Source organism: Arvicola amphibius, chromosome 3, assembly GCF_903992535.2.
Source record: "Arvicola amphibius chromosome 3, mArvAmp1.2, whole genome shotgun sequence".
NCBI classification, from domain to species: domain Eukaryota; kingdom Metazoa; phylum Chordata; class Mammalia; order Rodentia; family Cricetidae; genus Arvicola; species Arvicola amphibius.
The window spans coordinates 121,716,402-121,731,430 of NC_052049.1; the positions used below are offsets into that span (position 1 = coordinate 121,716,402).

The 15,029-nt window shown below is 36.3% G+C and overlaps 1 protein-coding gene across 4 annotated transcripts in view; it reads right to left on the bottom strand.

Moving 5' to 3' along the window:
- Window positions 1-15,029, bottom strand: part of Atm (ATM serine/threonine kinase) — a 105,459-nt gene that overhangs the window by 79,496 nt on the left and 10,934 nt on the right. For 3 of the 4 annotated variants that reach the window (XM_038321747.1, XM_038321745.1, XM_038321746.1), the window contains exons 6-13: window positions 14,100-14,265; window positions 11,555-11,793; window positions 9,757-9,920; window positions 8,282-8,448; window positions 5,700-6,071; window positions 4,894-5,088; window positions 3,434-3,529; window positions 1,147-1,372 (exon numbers count right to left, since the gene is read on the bottom strand). In XM_038321747.1, coding sequence (XP_038177675.1) covers window positions 1,147-1,372; window positions 3,434-3,529; window positions 4,894-5,088; window positions 5,700-6,071; window positions 8,282-8,448; window positions 9,757-9,920; window positions 11,555-11,793; window positions 14,100-14,265 — 1,625 coding nt within the window. The remainder of the gene's footprint in view (window positions 1-1,146; window positions 1,373-3,433; window positions 3,530-4,893; window positions 5,089-5,699; window positions 6,072-8,281; window positions 8,449-9,756; window positions 9,921-11,554; window positions 11,794-14,099; window positions 14,266-15,029) is intronic. The other variant, XM_038321748.1, reaches the window with a different exon arrangement.

Below are 15,029 nucleotides of genomic sequence, written 5' to 3' on the forward strand. Positions count from 1 at the left end.
CCTTCCCTTAACCTGTTACCTTGTCAAGGTCAACGCTTGCCCTGGATCCCGAGTCACAAACCAGATTGCACGCCCCCTTTCTCTCACTTACTCCTCTATGCAATGATAAGAGTCTAAGAGGTGTAGCCTCTTATCAATAAAACAGGCAGCCATCCCAGTTCACCCCCAGATCACCTCAGTCTCCTCTCCACCTACTCCACAACTCCTCTTTGGAGCTGGACTCCAGCAAAAATGACATTATGAACCAGAGCCTTTACTGACTAGTAAGCTTTATCAGACTCCAGGCTATCAGAAAACATTTTTGCAAGTTTACATGAGTTAGATAACTTTACAGGGTTTATATAAGAATCTGTAAAGATCATCTTGTTTTGTTCCAATCCTGTAAGAAATGACATTCCTAAGAGGAAAACAATAGAAAACTTTAGAACAAAATTAGCTACAGCTGTGATAATAAAGACCATCAACAAATGGCAATTACAGAAGAAACAGGCATCCTGCCCCTACCTGGTTTTTTGGTCATTTTTTCCTGGCTGCTTATTTCACTCCTTTGGGGAGAATTTACAAGCTTTTTTAAATTGTGTCATTTACATAAGACAAGATTTCAAATAAGTTATAAAAATTAATAAACTAGTATGGCCTTTAAGCAAATTAAGATAAATAAACACATAAATACCTGTGCTGCAGAAAATTATTTTAACATGTGTTGCTTTTGTTTATGCTGCATTTGTTTAACTCTGTGAAGCTGTAATTGTATTAGACACCTGACTGGTCTAATAAAGAGCTGACTAGCCAATAGAGACGCAGAAGAAAGGACAGGTGGGGCTGTCAGACAAAGAGTATAATTAGAAGGAGAAATCTGGGGGAAGGAGACGTAGCCAGAGAAGGAGGACTTGGGGCCAGCCATCCAGTTACACAGCAATCAACGAGTAAGAGAACGAAAAAAGTCCAGAGGCAAAAGGTAGACAGGATAATTTAAATTAAGGAAAGCTTGTCAAAAAACAAGCCAATCTAAGGCCAGGCATTTCTAAATAGGAGTAAGACTCCATGTGTGATTCATTTGGTAGCTAGGGGGCAGCCCCCCCCCTGCAAAAAGTAAAGACATTATACTACTATAACCTCAATTCTGTTTTTTAAAATAACTCTTACCTCAGATGAATAATTATTTAGAAGCTTTTCTGATAATTCCAGAAGATAATGATCCAACGATTCCTTGAGATTTTGATGGACAGAAAAGCCAACAGTATATTGAAATTTTTCTACAGCACATTCTTTTGCAGTGGTTAAAAAATCCATCTTGTCAAAAGTTGTCTGCAGAAATAGTTCTTCTATGTCTGAAAATGAAGGCTCTTCTTTATCTTGGCAGTGCCGTTCACTTCAAGGGAGAGATTACTGATTAATAACCACCATCAAACACTTTTTCAACTTATTTGCAAGATATTACATGTAAAAACATCAAGAAAGTACTTGCAGCATTCAAAGACTGCTCATATAATTCATGAATTATTTTGCCAAATGTTTCTCTTCTATGGGCAAATTAAATTCACATTGAAAAACGTCATCATTCTGTAGCAAACTTTACTCACAAAAATATAGAAGCTACAATTTAAAAGGCATCAACACTAGATAACTGAATGTAACCACCAAAAACATTGCCTTCTTTTTATTGCCAAAATGCATGATTTCTCTTTCATTTAATGCCTTTGAGAGAGAGAGACTGGGTATCTTTACATCACTGAGTTATTTTCAGTCACAATGACAAAATTAAATCTTTGAGTCAATCAATTAAAAACAAAGTTTTAGATATTTTTAATTGTAATTAGGGTTGATTGAGTCTAGTGACACGGCTCAGGATGGTCTTAACTTCTGATTTCAAGATACTCTTGCCTCTGTCTCAGTGTTGGGACCACAGAAGATCATTATATCCAACTCTCACCAAGTTGTTTTTTGGGGTTTTTGTTTTTGTTTTTTTTGCCTCCCCACCATCCACTTAGCTAGTTAGTTACAGAGAGAGAGAGAGAGAGAGAGAGAGAGAGAGAGAGAGAGAGAGAGAGAGAGAGAGAGAGAGATTGTGTGTGAATAGCACATGCATGCCACAGATGTATGTGTGAAGCCAGAGTCAGTCCAGTTCTAACTTCTAGCGTGTCAGTCCCAGGGACTGAACTAAGGTTGTTAGATTTGTACTTGTTTTTAATAATTTATTTATTTTTGTTTTATGTGTATTGGCGTTTTGCTTGTATGTATGTCTGTGTGAAGGTGTGTCAGATCTTGGAGTTATAGACAAGTTTTAGCTGCCATTTGGGTGCTGAGAATTGAACCTGGGTCCTCTGGAAGAGCAGTTGGTGCTCTTAACCACTGAGCCATTTCTTCAGCCCCCAGGTTGTCAGGTTTGACAAGTGATTTTACCTGCTGAGTTTTCTCACTGGCCCATTTTGTTTTGTTTTGTTTTTCGAGACAGGGTTTCTCTGTAGCTTTGGAGCCTGTCCTGGAACTAGCTCTTGTAGACCAGGCTGGCCTCGAATTCACAGAGATCCACCACCTCTGCCTCCCGAGTACTGGGATTAAAGGCGTGTGCCACAACCGCTGGGCTTCACTGGCCCATTTTTAAACCTAATAAATTTTACTCACATACAAAAAAATGGGTCACTACTAGAAACTCACTTTATATAAATTTTATGTTCTTAAATTCCCAACACAACTGTTCAGTTTTTTTCTGGCACTTGTTATACATGTTATAACACACAGCAATTAAACTGTAGCCTTCCTCTAAAGTTACAGAATATAAATTATAATCACTGATAAGAAACTTCTCTCCCTATTTATAGTGATTTTTTTTGTAGCACAAATAATAAAATCCAAGAGACAGATACTGGGGTTCAATCTGAAGATCAGAAAAGCAAAGCAGCCAACCACTGGAGAGATCTTGCCTCTACCAACACTCAAACAAAGGTGCGATCCAGCAATGCTCGCCACCAACCTCAGACTCCACACTCCTCTAAGCTCCTGTCTCTTCCCCTTAACAAAACTCTCTCAGCTCAGCCCAGCCATATCGCTCCTGTCTCTACCTCCCTAGTGCTAGGATTAAAGTAGTGAGTTCCCAAATTCTGGGATCACTTTTGTGTGAGCTTTTTCTCTTTTAGACAGATTCAATCTTGTGTAGCCTGGGGCCTTGAACTCACAGAGATCCATCCTCTGTCTCCTGAATCCTGGGATTAAAGGCATGTGCCACTACTCCTTGGCCTATATGGTTGACTATTATGGCTGCTCTGCTCTTCAGGCAAATTTTATTTATTAAAACACAAATAATATACCACTATAATTTTTCTTTAATCAGATCAACTTAGATCATAATTAGTAATAAACTCCCACACAATTAGAATTATGTTTTAATTAATACTATATCTTAAAACATCACATATTTTCTTATGTAACATACCATTCTGGCACACTTTGAAAAAACTTCATTGCAGCTCGAGAGTTTTTCATAGTGAGACTTACAAGAATTTTCTCCAGCACAAGATGAGGAAAATTACTTTAAAAAAAAAAAAAAAAAAAAGGAAAGAAAAAGCTTTACTTAAAAGATCATATTCTATTAAAAAATTCTTTATCATCCATGTGTTTAAAGCTACAAATTATGACCCCCTAGAACTCAGATCCCATACTAAAAATGCTTTCATCTGTCCTAAATCTTAGTATTTGAAAGATTTATTAAAGAGGTTGGAACAATACTACTATAGTTTCCAGCACTACTAAAAATAAGCTATATATAATTTTAAAAGTAGGACTTTTAAAAATTATTTATCTAGTATTCTTATTTTTATGTGTATGGGTGTTTTTCCCACATCAATGTCTGTGCATGTGTGCCTGGTGCCCACTAGGCCAGCAGATGGTGTTAAGTTTCCAGGACTGGAGTTACAGACAATCATGAGCAGGCATGTGATTGCTAAGAAACATACCCTGGTCCTCTGGATGCTGTTTAATTGCTTGAGTCATTTTTCGAGCACCCCTCCCCCAATACTATTTCTGGGATAAAAGTTAAAAACTTTTATAAGTTCTACCCTCTGGGGGAAAGGTAAACCAGGGCCTATATAATAGGGCGTAAGTTCTACTTTGTTTTTCTTATCACTCAGGTAATGAATTTCACCAGAAAACACCCATTCTGATCATGGAATAAGGACAAGATAAGGGAATTGCTCAGAAGGTTACAAAGAAACACCCCAGACCAGGTGTGGTAGCAACTGCCTTTAATTCTAGCACTGAGAAAGCAGAGGAAAGAGAATCCCTACCAGAGGCCAGTTTTGTCTATATACTGAGTTCCAATCCAAACTACCCAGTTACATGGTGAGACCCCGTCTCAAGAAAACAAGGAGCCGAAGAAGAAAAAGAACAGGTATAATTTATAAGGGAGAGAGACATTCTGATGTCGTACTATGGAATGGGTGATCATAATAATTTACTGTATATTTTCTAAATAAGTCAAGTCATAGTTCTCAATGTGTTCCTAATAAATAAATTACAATTATTTGAAAAGATAGTATGTTTACCCTTATTTAAACATTTTACAATGTATGCAAGTATCAAAATATTAAATGATATACCACAATTATGAATATTTATAAATATGCTAAATTTTTAAACAATAATTATGTGTCTATCCTTCATGACCATCTTCCATATCCTACAGTGATGTAATCTTTTATTTTAGAAATGATCAAGCACACAGATACAGGTAACTTCAGTATTTTAGACATAACTCCAAGAAATTCTGCATTATGATTATAAAATTAAACTACCTGATATTAAATATGTAAAGTGAGCCTTATAAAATTAAACAAGTAGGCATGTACAGACAAAACAAAACGAGAATCCAGGAGTATTCCAATAAATTACAATTACCTCTGAAGAATTGGGGGCGGTTCTGTATTGACTTCTAAGTCATCCTCTAACTGGTAGAATAAGAGCCATCTCATTATTGACTCCTTTATAGAGAAACTTTTATTTACTTCACACATACTTTGCTCTGTTCCCAATTGCATTGCATCCGGAACTACACAGATAGTAAGTGCCATAGTCAAACAGCATACTGAAGGACTATAAAGAAACACAAGACAACGTTTAGAAACAAGCTCTCTGAGGAGCAGAAGCCTTACCTATTTATCCTGCTTACCACTGAGCATCTCAAGCTCAGATCAATATAAGGTACATTTTGTTAAAAGGTTACATTTGAGAAAACTCTTGATTTTTTTTGTCCAATGAAAATATACAGAACTACAAAAATGTTTATGAATAGTGAATAATTATTAATTACAGGTAAAAGATTTAACCTTTATAATCCTTCAAAGAAAACTGGCTTAAAAATATAAAGGTAGAACACAATGATTCATATCTTTAATCCAGGCAGTTGGGAAGCAGAGGCAAGCAGATGGCAGATATCTGTAAGTCTGAGGCTAGCCAAATCTAGAAGTGGAGGAAGTCAGGGCCACACAGTAACCCTTCTCCAAAAAAAAAAAAAAAAAAAAAAAAAAAAAAAAAAAACAAAACAAAAATCTAAATTGGCCTAAAAAAAACCTCTGTATTATTAAGCACTTGGGTCCAAACAAAAGTACCCAAAACAAAATCTAATATATTTTTTACTGAAGTAACAAACTACAAAGGTAAATACAGTTGTGTGCATATGTAAAATCAAATATAATGCAACCTACCTTGAAGGTTTACAGGCTGAGCCAGTAAATAACTTCCAGAATTCTCTGTCAAGTTCAATTAAACTACCTTGAATAATGGCCCCAAGTAAACCAAAGTTTTCAGTTTGTGTATGTTCAGAAGTTATACCACGAAAGGCAATAGACCAAATTTTAATCCACAGTTTCAATAAATCTGACTTTTGAGAGCTTTCTAGGTTTGATTTCTTGCCTTGACATAAGGCAACTTCCATTAGGCATCGTAACACATATGGTGTGCGTTCTCCTCGCCGTTGTTGAGGAAGAAGCTGGTACAGTATTAGTAGTAATGGCGACAGCTCACAGTTTGGTAAACTGGATGGATACTTTGATATTAACTGGGTTGTAATCTGTATCCTAAAAGCAAAAAAAAAAAAAAAAAAAAAGGAAAAAATAGAATTAATCTGAAATGTTTTTCAATCCCATTAACAACCCTAAAGGAAACAAATACACAAATTATATACCCGCTGGGCAGTTGTAGCACATGCCCTTAATTGCAGAACTCAGGAGACAGAGGCAGGCGGATGGATCTCTGTGAGTTAGATGCCAGCCTGGTCTACAAGAGTTAGTTCCAGAACAGGCTCTAAAGCAACACAGAGAAACCCTGTCTTGAAAAAACAAAGAATCAAAAAACAAAAAAATTATATACCTTTATGTATCCTAACTAAAGTATCATCTTCACTCTTTTCCATAGTGCTTTCAAAATAAAATAACTTGGTATTTACTAGGCCCTGCTGCCAATTACAGAAGGAAGAAAGAAGTACAACTTCTGGCTGTTCCATTGGAACCTCCAGCTCACTCCTGCTTCATCTGAAAGCCCCATTCCTATCTCTCTCTCTCAGAGAATCTTCAAGAAATGGAAGGCACCAAAAAGCCCAGTTTTGCACTCTTGGCTGCTACAGCAGCTCCTCCCCTGAAATTGTCAGCCCTTCTAAAGTCCAAAGTCCCTGCCTAAAGTAGTCTGTTTTTGACCATACTTGGGCATAAGACCAGCTTGTGGTGGGCATGTCATCACTCCTTGCCTACAACCTTTATGAGCTCCCTGCTTTAGTTCAGGTAGATATATGACTTCTCCTGCCTCTATCTTGGGGGACTGGAGAACTCATCTAGAATTTGCCTTGCTCAAATAAACCTGTTCTTTTACTTTTTCAGTTTGGTTTGATCCAGTTTACTGTATGCCTGGAGAAACCTATTAGCAGAATATGGAAAACCTATTACTGGCTAGCTAGGTCTTTACATAAAACCTCAAAAAAAAAAAAGAGAGAGAAAAGAAAAAAAAACTAAATTTCTGATCTTTAGCCACCAATATTATTCTATGTTAAAAAAAAAAAAACCTAAACATTTGTTCTTTGAAACCAATTTATTATTCAACACAATGTGTTGTCTATTCTCGAGAACAGTGATTCTCAACCTGGGAGTTGAACAACCCTTTCACCGGGGCCAGAGTCATAGATCAGATATCCTGCATATCAGATATTTACATTATGATTTAGAAGAGTAGCACAATTACAGTTTTGAAGCAGTAATTAAAATAATTTTATGGTTGAAGTTACTACAACATGAGGAACTTTATTAAAGGGTCACAGCATTAGAAAGGTTGAGAACCACTGATCTAGAAAGAGTGCTACTTAAAACCAAGAATCCTGTATTATTTATTGCTGCATGTCTAAAGTATGACACATAAAAGTCATTCAGTAATTCTTGTTTTGTTTGTTTTTGCTTTTCAAGACAGGGTTTGTCTGCGTAGCCCTGGCTGTCCTTGAACTCAGGGAGAGATCTGCCTCTCTCCTCCAAGTGCTCGGATTAAATGTGTGCATCACCATCGCAGAGCTAGTAATTCTTGATTAAATAAATAAAAATCTAAAGTAGAACTGTCAAGTATATAAATGTAAATTTAACAATAAGTAACAAAGTCTGTATAGTTTTCCTCACAACTCAATTACATCTAATATTCCAGCAATGTGGTGAAAACCACACAGAAAAACAAAAACCCTGTAATTTCTAAGTGTCTTTAGGCACTCTGCTTAACATTTCTAGAGCTGGTCCCTTTCAGCAGTGGAACAGGCCTAACTAGAGTAGTCTAATGATCCTTATCAGAGTTAATCTGTGATTCTAAAATTGGGCACATTTAAATACACATGAATGAAAATAAAAAGAGGAAGAAGAAAAACAAAAACAAACCCTACTACCATGACAAAGATCAAAACTACCCTGATTCCTTAATGTTCTTTAATTCACTGCTAATCCAACCTAAATGAAGGTACTTTGCAAAGGGGGTTGGGGAGGAGTCTTCTTAATGAGGTTTATAACTCAGTGAACCCCGAGGGCAGAAAGTACAGACTGCCTAGCACAACCAGGCCCCTCTTCCCTGCAATGTCTACACACCTAAGAAGGTAGTCTTTTCTAGTGCAGCAGATGAGCCTTTAGTGGTAAGCTCAATATGCTATAGCAATCACACTTTGTTACTACTAGCTGGTTTGGGAGTAGAGAAATGACAGCTCTGGTCAGTGCACGCTTTCTGGGAAAAATACAATTAAATGACACTGAATGAGAAAAATAAACATTACCAAGGCACAAGATCAAAATCATTTTGTGACTTCTGAAGATGATCTTTTATCACTTCCCAGCCTACTTCTATTTTCCTTTTCTTACGAGGCACACTGTAATCAGTGGATTCTCTCTGTGTAGTATAAGACTGAGAAATCTCCACGGATCTAGTATCTGCATTAAAAAGCTGCAAAAAAAGAGAAAAAACCGACATTTTTATTGCTACAATTTTCTAGTAAAACATTGGGGGAAATCTTTCTCAAATGAAGATACAGAAGCTGACAGTGATTAACAAGTTATAGAAATATATAAACATATTAAGAGAAATATTTTGCACAGCAATAATGACATTCTTAGCAAACATTTGCATTTAGGTAGCATTATTTCCTGGGGATAGTTACCAAAACTGCAAAAAGTGTATTTTCAACAGGATTAAAACTTAAATTTCCAGGCTGGAAAGATGGCTCAGCAGTTAAAAGCACTGACTGCTCTTCCAGAGGACTCAGGTTCAATTCCCAGCACCCACAGAGCAGGTAACAACTGTCTGTAATTTCCAGATATGACACCCTCACACAGACATACATGCAGGCAAAACACCAATGCAAATAAAATAAAAAGAAATTTAAATTTGCCAGGTGGTGGTGGCGCATGCCTTTAATCCAACACTTGAAAAGCAGAGGCAGGTGGATCTCTGTGAGTTCAAGGCCAGTCTGGTCCATAGAGTGAGTTCGAGTTCCAAGATAGCCAGGACTGTTTCACAGAGAAACTCTGTCTCAGAAAAAAAAAAAAATTTAATTTACCATTGACATTTAAGAGAGTAAAACTACCACCAGGTAATCAACCAAATCTGTATGAAGAAAAGTTTTACTTAAGACACACAGTAGGGTATCAACTGATGAATGGTTAAGCAAAACGTACTATACACATATAATTATTTTTCCATTATAAGGAATAAAATACTAATTTATATTGCCCAGTGGGAAATACTACATGATGCAAAGGAAGCCAGGCACAAAAGCCTACATACATATGATCCTATTTTTATAAAATATCCAAAACAGACAAACCATTCACAGATATTAGAAGTAAATTAGTAGCTAAGAGAAACAAATAAACCTAACTGAAAGCTAGGAGGTCTGAAGTTTCTTTTGAGATAACAGAAAGACTCTGGAATTAGATTTTGGTGATAGTTTTAGGACAAACTAAAAATAATTACTATTGTAAATATCAGTGAATTTTATGCTACATGAATTCTAATTTAACTTTTTAATTAAGGTACATTCACCTTCCTGTATGATTGTCACCACTAGCTCCAGACATATGTTCAAAAGAGTTATCTTTTAATTATAAGGGTTAATTTCAAATACACATAATTTGAAAATAATTGTTTTATGTATAGAATTATTTTATAGGAGTCTTGTGATCATGAAAGGTATAAAAGCACAGCAGAAAGAAAATTAACAGGAAATTTCAAATGTGACAACAACTACTATACCTGGTGACAGATATCTGCCATCAAGTCAATCAGATTTTCCTTGACTGCAATATTACGAGATCCTGAAGAGTATTTCCCTCTACTTCCTATGTGACTTATCTCATTCACCAGCAGGTCATATAAGTTGTACAAGATACTTTTCCACTTTGCTGATTCATAGGCACCTGTAATTCAGAAATGGGTATATATATATATATATACAAACCCATCTGCACTGCCAGCTCTCACATCAACATCGTGTCCAGCCCAGTGTCTCTTCAGTACTAATGCCTCTTTGAGCAATAGCTTTGAAAACTCTACTCCCTAAGGGCTCACTTCATAATTAGGTAACTGTGGTTGTTATTAATGTCCTTACATTCTCATCTAAATCTTCCCTTTTTGTATGATGTCCCCTAAGGAAGATAATATGCCCCCTTCCACATGAGTAACAGTTTCTATTTTATGGGGGGCGGGGAGGGAGCAGGGTTTTGAGACAGGGTTTCTCTGTGTAATAGACCTGGCTGTGCTGGAATTTGCTTTGTAGACCAGGCTGACCTCAAATTCAGAGATCTGCCTGACTCTGCCTCCTGAGTGGTGGGATTAAAGGGATACGCCACCACTGCCTAGCTTTCTGTTTAATTTTTATTAGTGTTAACAGGAAACTAGTACTAGCTTCTTCAACCAGTACACACACGATGCTATCCGTTTACGGTGGTTATCTCACCACTCAAGTCATACTCCAGTTGACTTATGTCTCTCTCAGAATGCTGACCTGGAGTCTGCAAAGTCTGGTGAACATAATTCTCCAACTGTCTAATTCTCATGGAAAAATACAGGGTCATTAATTCTCACAGACAGTATACCATAAAAATAAATTATTGGAGGCTAAAACCATGTGAATTTTTCTGGTAGCCTCATCATCCTGTCAAATCTCCACCACTAACATGCAGTTAACTAACATCTGATACCACTTGTTAACCAACCTGATTTTTATCCCGGTTAGGACAGGGTAAAAGACAAAGAACTTGGAAGTCACATCGTTTCATGGGCTACAGAAATCTAAGAGCTGATACATATGGAATAAAAAATGGCTACAACGGCTATCTTCCATTCTAGGTGTTGTTATTTAATGTGGCAGTCATCTTAACAAAATTCTCACTATTAGGCATGATGAACTAGTATAAGGCTAGTGTAAGCCCAAAGGCAATTAAAGACAGTCACGATGGAGTTCTTTCCAGTCAGCTGTCATTCACTCTAATTCTGAAAGACTGAAGAGCAATACTTGGTTTAAGAAAACAAGGAAAACCATCAGGGAGGACAACTAAACCAATGTTCTCCAGAAAAGGTGTAACTAAAAACAAGAGGCGCAGTCGTGTCCCATTTAACCTTGCATCTCTTTGCAAAGTCTTAAGTACAAAACCTCTTTAGAAACTGAATAACTGGATTGCCTGTTTTCAATTTAGCTTTCTTATTTTCTATTAGAAATAAGAAGCAACATGTAGATAAACAAGTTCCTGCATTTTCTAAACCTCCTTGCTCTATAGCGTGTGTCACCTCTTAACACTGAAGAGGGACAAATGGCTTTTAGAGAAATAGGCAATGTCTCATACTTGGTTTCATCATATTTTAGTGAACAATAGAAAGGCAAGATATAATTTACTGCCACTAATGGAAATTCAAGAAAATGCATAAAAAAGTCTCAAGACTAATTACACTATTAATCAGACATACTTCATTCATCTACAGAATATTAATGTCATGCTTAGGCCTCTTACATTTTAATGAAGTGTTTTCAAACCAGAAAAACTTCCTGTTATACCTTTTTCAGGGGCTTTAGCTCCTTGTGGATGATGGATATAAATCTGCAGCTGAATTAGTTCAATAATTACTTCTTTTAAAGAATCATTAAGTCTATGTTGAGTCCAAATATACAGTAAGGTAGGAAGAATTTCATCTCCAACTTCACACACACGTTTCCGGAAGTTGACAGCCAAAGTCTTGAGGAAAATGACAAGGGCTGCTAAGATATGATTTAAGCCAGGAGAGCTCTTCTCTTGTCTGCAACAGAAGACAAAGTCAACTCAGTGTAACAGGCACATTCTAAAGAATAGAATCTAATTTTCAAACAGTATCATTTCTTGGGTTCAAATCTCTTTGAAAAACAAACAAAAAACAAACACAACAGCACTAAACTGTTGTGGAATATTACTTTAACTACGTAAAGGTGTGTTGCATTTATTTAATGAGGTAAAGATGTGGTTCTTCGCCTGCTTAAGGCACCTGATTGGTCTAATAAAAAGCTGAACGGTCAATAGCAAGGCAGTAGAGGAATAAACCAAGTGGGCAGGCAGAGAGAATAAGAGAAGGATCTATTTTTGAAAAGAGAGAAAAAGGAGAAAAAGAGGGACAGCCCCAAGGCCAGTCAACCGTGCAGCCAGACACGGAAGAAGCAGGAAAAGCAAAACATACAGAATGAAAGAAAGGTAAAAAGCCCTGAGGCAGTTGGGCGGTGGTGGCGCACGCCTTTAATCCCAGCACTTGGGAGGCAGAGGCGGGCAGATCTCTGTGAGTTTGAGACCAGCCTGGTCTACAAGAGCTAGTTCCAGGACAGGCTCCAAAGCTACAGAGAAACCCTGTTTCGATAAGTTTTAAGAGCTAGTGGGACAAGCCTAAGATAAGACTGAGCATTCATACATGATATTAAGTTTCTGTGTCTTGATTTGGGAGCTGTTTGGCAGTCCAAGAAAGCCTGTTACACTAACCCATAACAAAAACATATTTTCACTTGGGGTCAAGAAAATTGTTGCTAAATCTCTCTGCTACTAAAACCACTGTCTAGACACACACACAACTGATTTGTATACCTACAATTCACATGTTTAACATAAACTAGATAATGTGTACCAATGCTTCCAAAATATTTTATTACTTTATTCTCAATATACCACATCTATCCTTAAAATGGAATTACTTAAGTGATATTCAACTTCCCTAAAATAGTTTATTACCTTATTCTCAATATACTACATCTATCCTTAAAATGAAGAGAATTACTTAAGATATTCAACTTCCCTTATTATCATATGAGAAAAGACCCCAAGTCTCATATTTAGTGTTTATTAAGGAAATTTGTATCTGATTCTTGGAGAAACTGCTGGTTCTGAGTGAATGGTTACTTCTGAGACAGTATTTTACACTCTCACCAATGCAGTGAGTTACCTTTTCTCCAAACTATTGCTAGCTTTTCCTGTTTGTTTCTATGGAACCACTTTATCTCACCGTGGTTTGGCTTTCAGGTCTTGGACAGCTAATGAAGTTAAATGTATTCATTATAAAATCATCCTATGCAGAGTCTCCAAAGAACAGGAATTACAAAAGTAGACCACTACACCTAGCCCCTTGCCTACCTTTTATAAGAGTAATAATAAACTAATTTTATTAATTCTTTGGAGAATTTCATACAATGTGTCTTGATCAAATTCACCCCCATCTTATCTCCTAACGATATGGTTTTGTTACTTGGTTTCCTGATGTTGTCATATAATCTGGCTGTTAAGTCTTTAATAAGATAAACAGTGTGCAAAAGCCCCTTCCTTTTGCAAAGCTATCCCTTCACTCTTCTCAGTATTTCCTTCCTGTTAAAATGCTGCAGCTTATATGATTTTATTTATCCCTCTTTTGCTTTTGTGTTTTTGTAGGGTATCCCAAAAGATCACTATGTTGATCTTAAGAAATTATTTAGTGTGCACATACACACACACACAAGCATGAAGATCTCTAAAGGAGGATGCTGTTCTCCACATCATTACCTTGAAAGAGGGTCTCTCACTCAACTTGGAGTTTGCCATTTTGGAGCAAGGCTGGTGGTCATCAAGTCTTAATGATCCTGTCTCTGTGCTGAATTTAAAACTTGTCACACTACACTGAGCTGTTTTATGTGGTGGGGGAGGTGGCTTGGTGAATACAAACATTTGGTGTGCCCCTTCTATCAGTATCTTAAAGTGTTTTGTCTGTTTGCTTTCCTCTAGTTTCTAAGTTACAATAAATCTTTGGTCTATTTTAAGGTTTTAGATTTGTTTTTGTTTTTCATGTAGGATGTGAAATAGAGGTCAAGCTGCATATAAAAAAATGAAATATCACAGGTAAACATTTGAATATAATTATATGTTCAAGAAAATAGAAATATCCTGATTTGATCATTACATACTGTGTATCTATTACCATATTTTACATCACAAATCTGAGCAACTGAAATAACCACTGTTTAAAAGGTAGTATATTTTAGTCACTAAATCTAAAACATGGTCATGGCAAGAAGATCTAACACAGTTTGGTACAATATGAAAACACAATGATTAGATTACCTTGCATACTGAACAGCCTTGGAAAAAAAATCTAAAAACTTTGAAGGTAATCCATCAGTCTGTGAACAGCATCCTCCAGTGACAGCATGAATTATTCTAGCCACTAAAACTCTATTAATCTCTTGTGATGGTCTGAGATATAGCTTGAAGTACACAGAGAACAATTCTAAAAATGGGGGAGAAAAGTATTAGCCAATTATTTTAAAGTATATTCAACATAACAATTCAACTTAAATATGCCATAATTCTCTATAGGCAAGAGCATTAAAGATTACCTGAATTTAACAAATACTACATCAATGTTTAAATATTGTACTTAAAATAGGAACATAGGTAACACGGTATGAGGGAATCTCTTTTAACAACTAAACCTCAGATAAGCAATTTAACTTCTCCAGGCCCACACTCCTTTATCTGGGTTTAACAAAAGCCTGACAGAGTTTCGGTGTCTATCACTGATGTTCTTTAAATATATTACCACTTATGAGCGGCCTTGCATTACTCTCACTGTAATTACAATCTCTCTGCTTGTAATTAACAAACAATATAACAGTTTCATGCTTTTTGGCAAAGGATATGAGCTTCTTACTCAAAGAAAAAGAAAAATTTACTCCTCACAGCAGTAACAGATTAGGTGAGATGAAATAGCAAAAGCCAAAACTGCAACTGCTTCTCATTGAAGCACAGACTTCAAGACACACGTTACTTGGAAATGATTCAAATGACCACAGAATCCATCATGCTCTGCTAGAGGGGATATAAAGGATGGCAAAGACATTTCTAGTCGTCTCAGAATTAAAGGAGTAATAGATACATATTCAGATGTATGTAATTTCTCCATGAATCCAGTAACAAAAAAAATCAAAGTAGATAGTAAAATTACGTATGAGAAATACGTTTCTGAAGTTGAAAAAAAAATCTCAAATATTA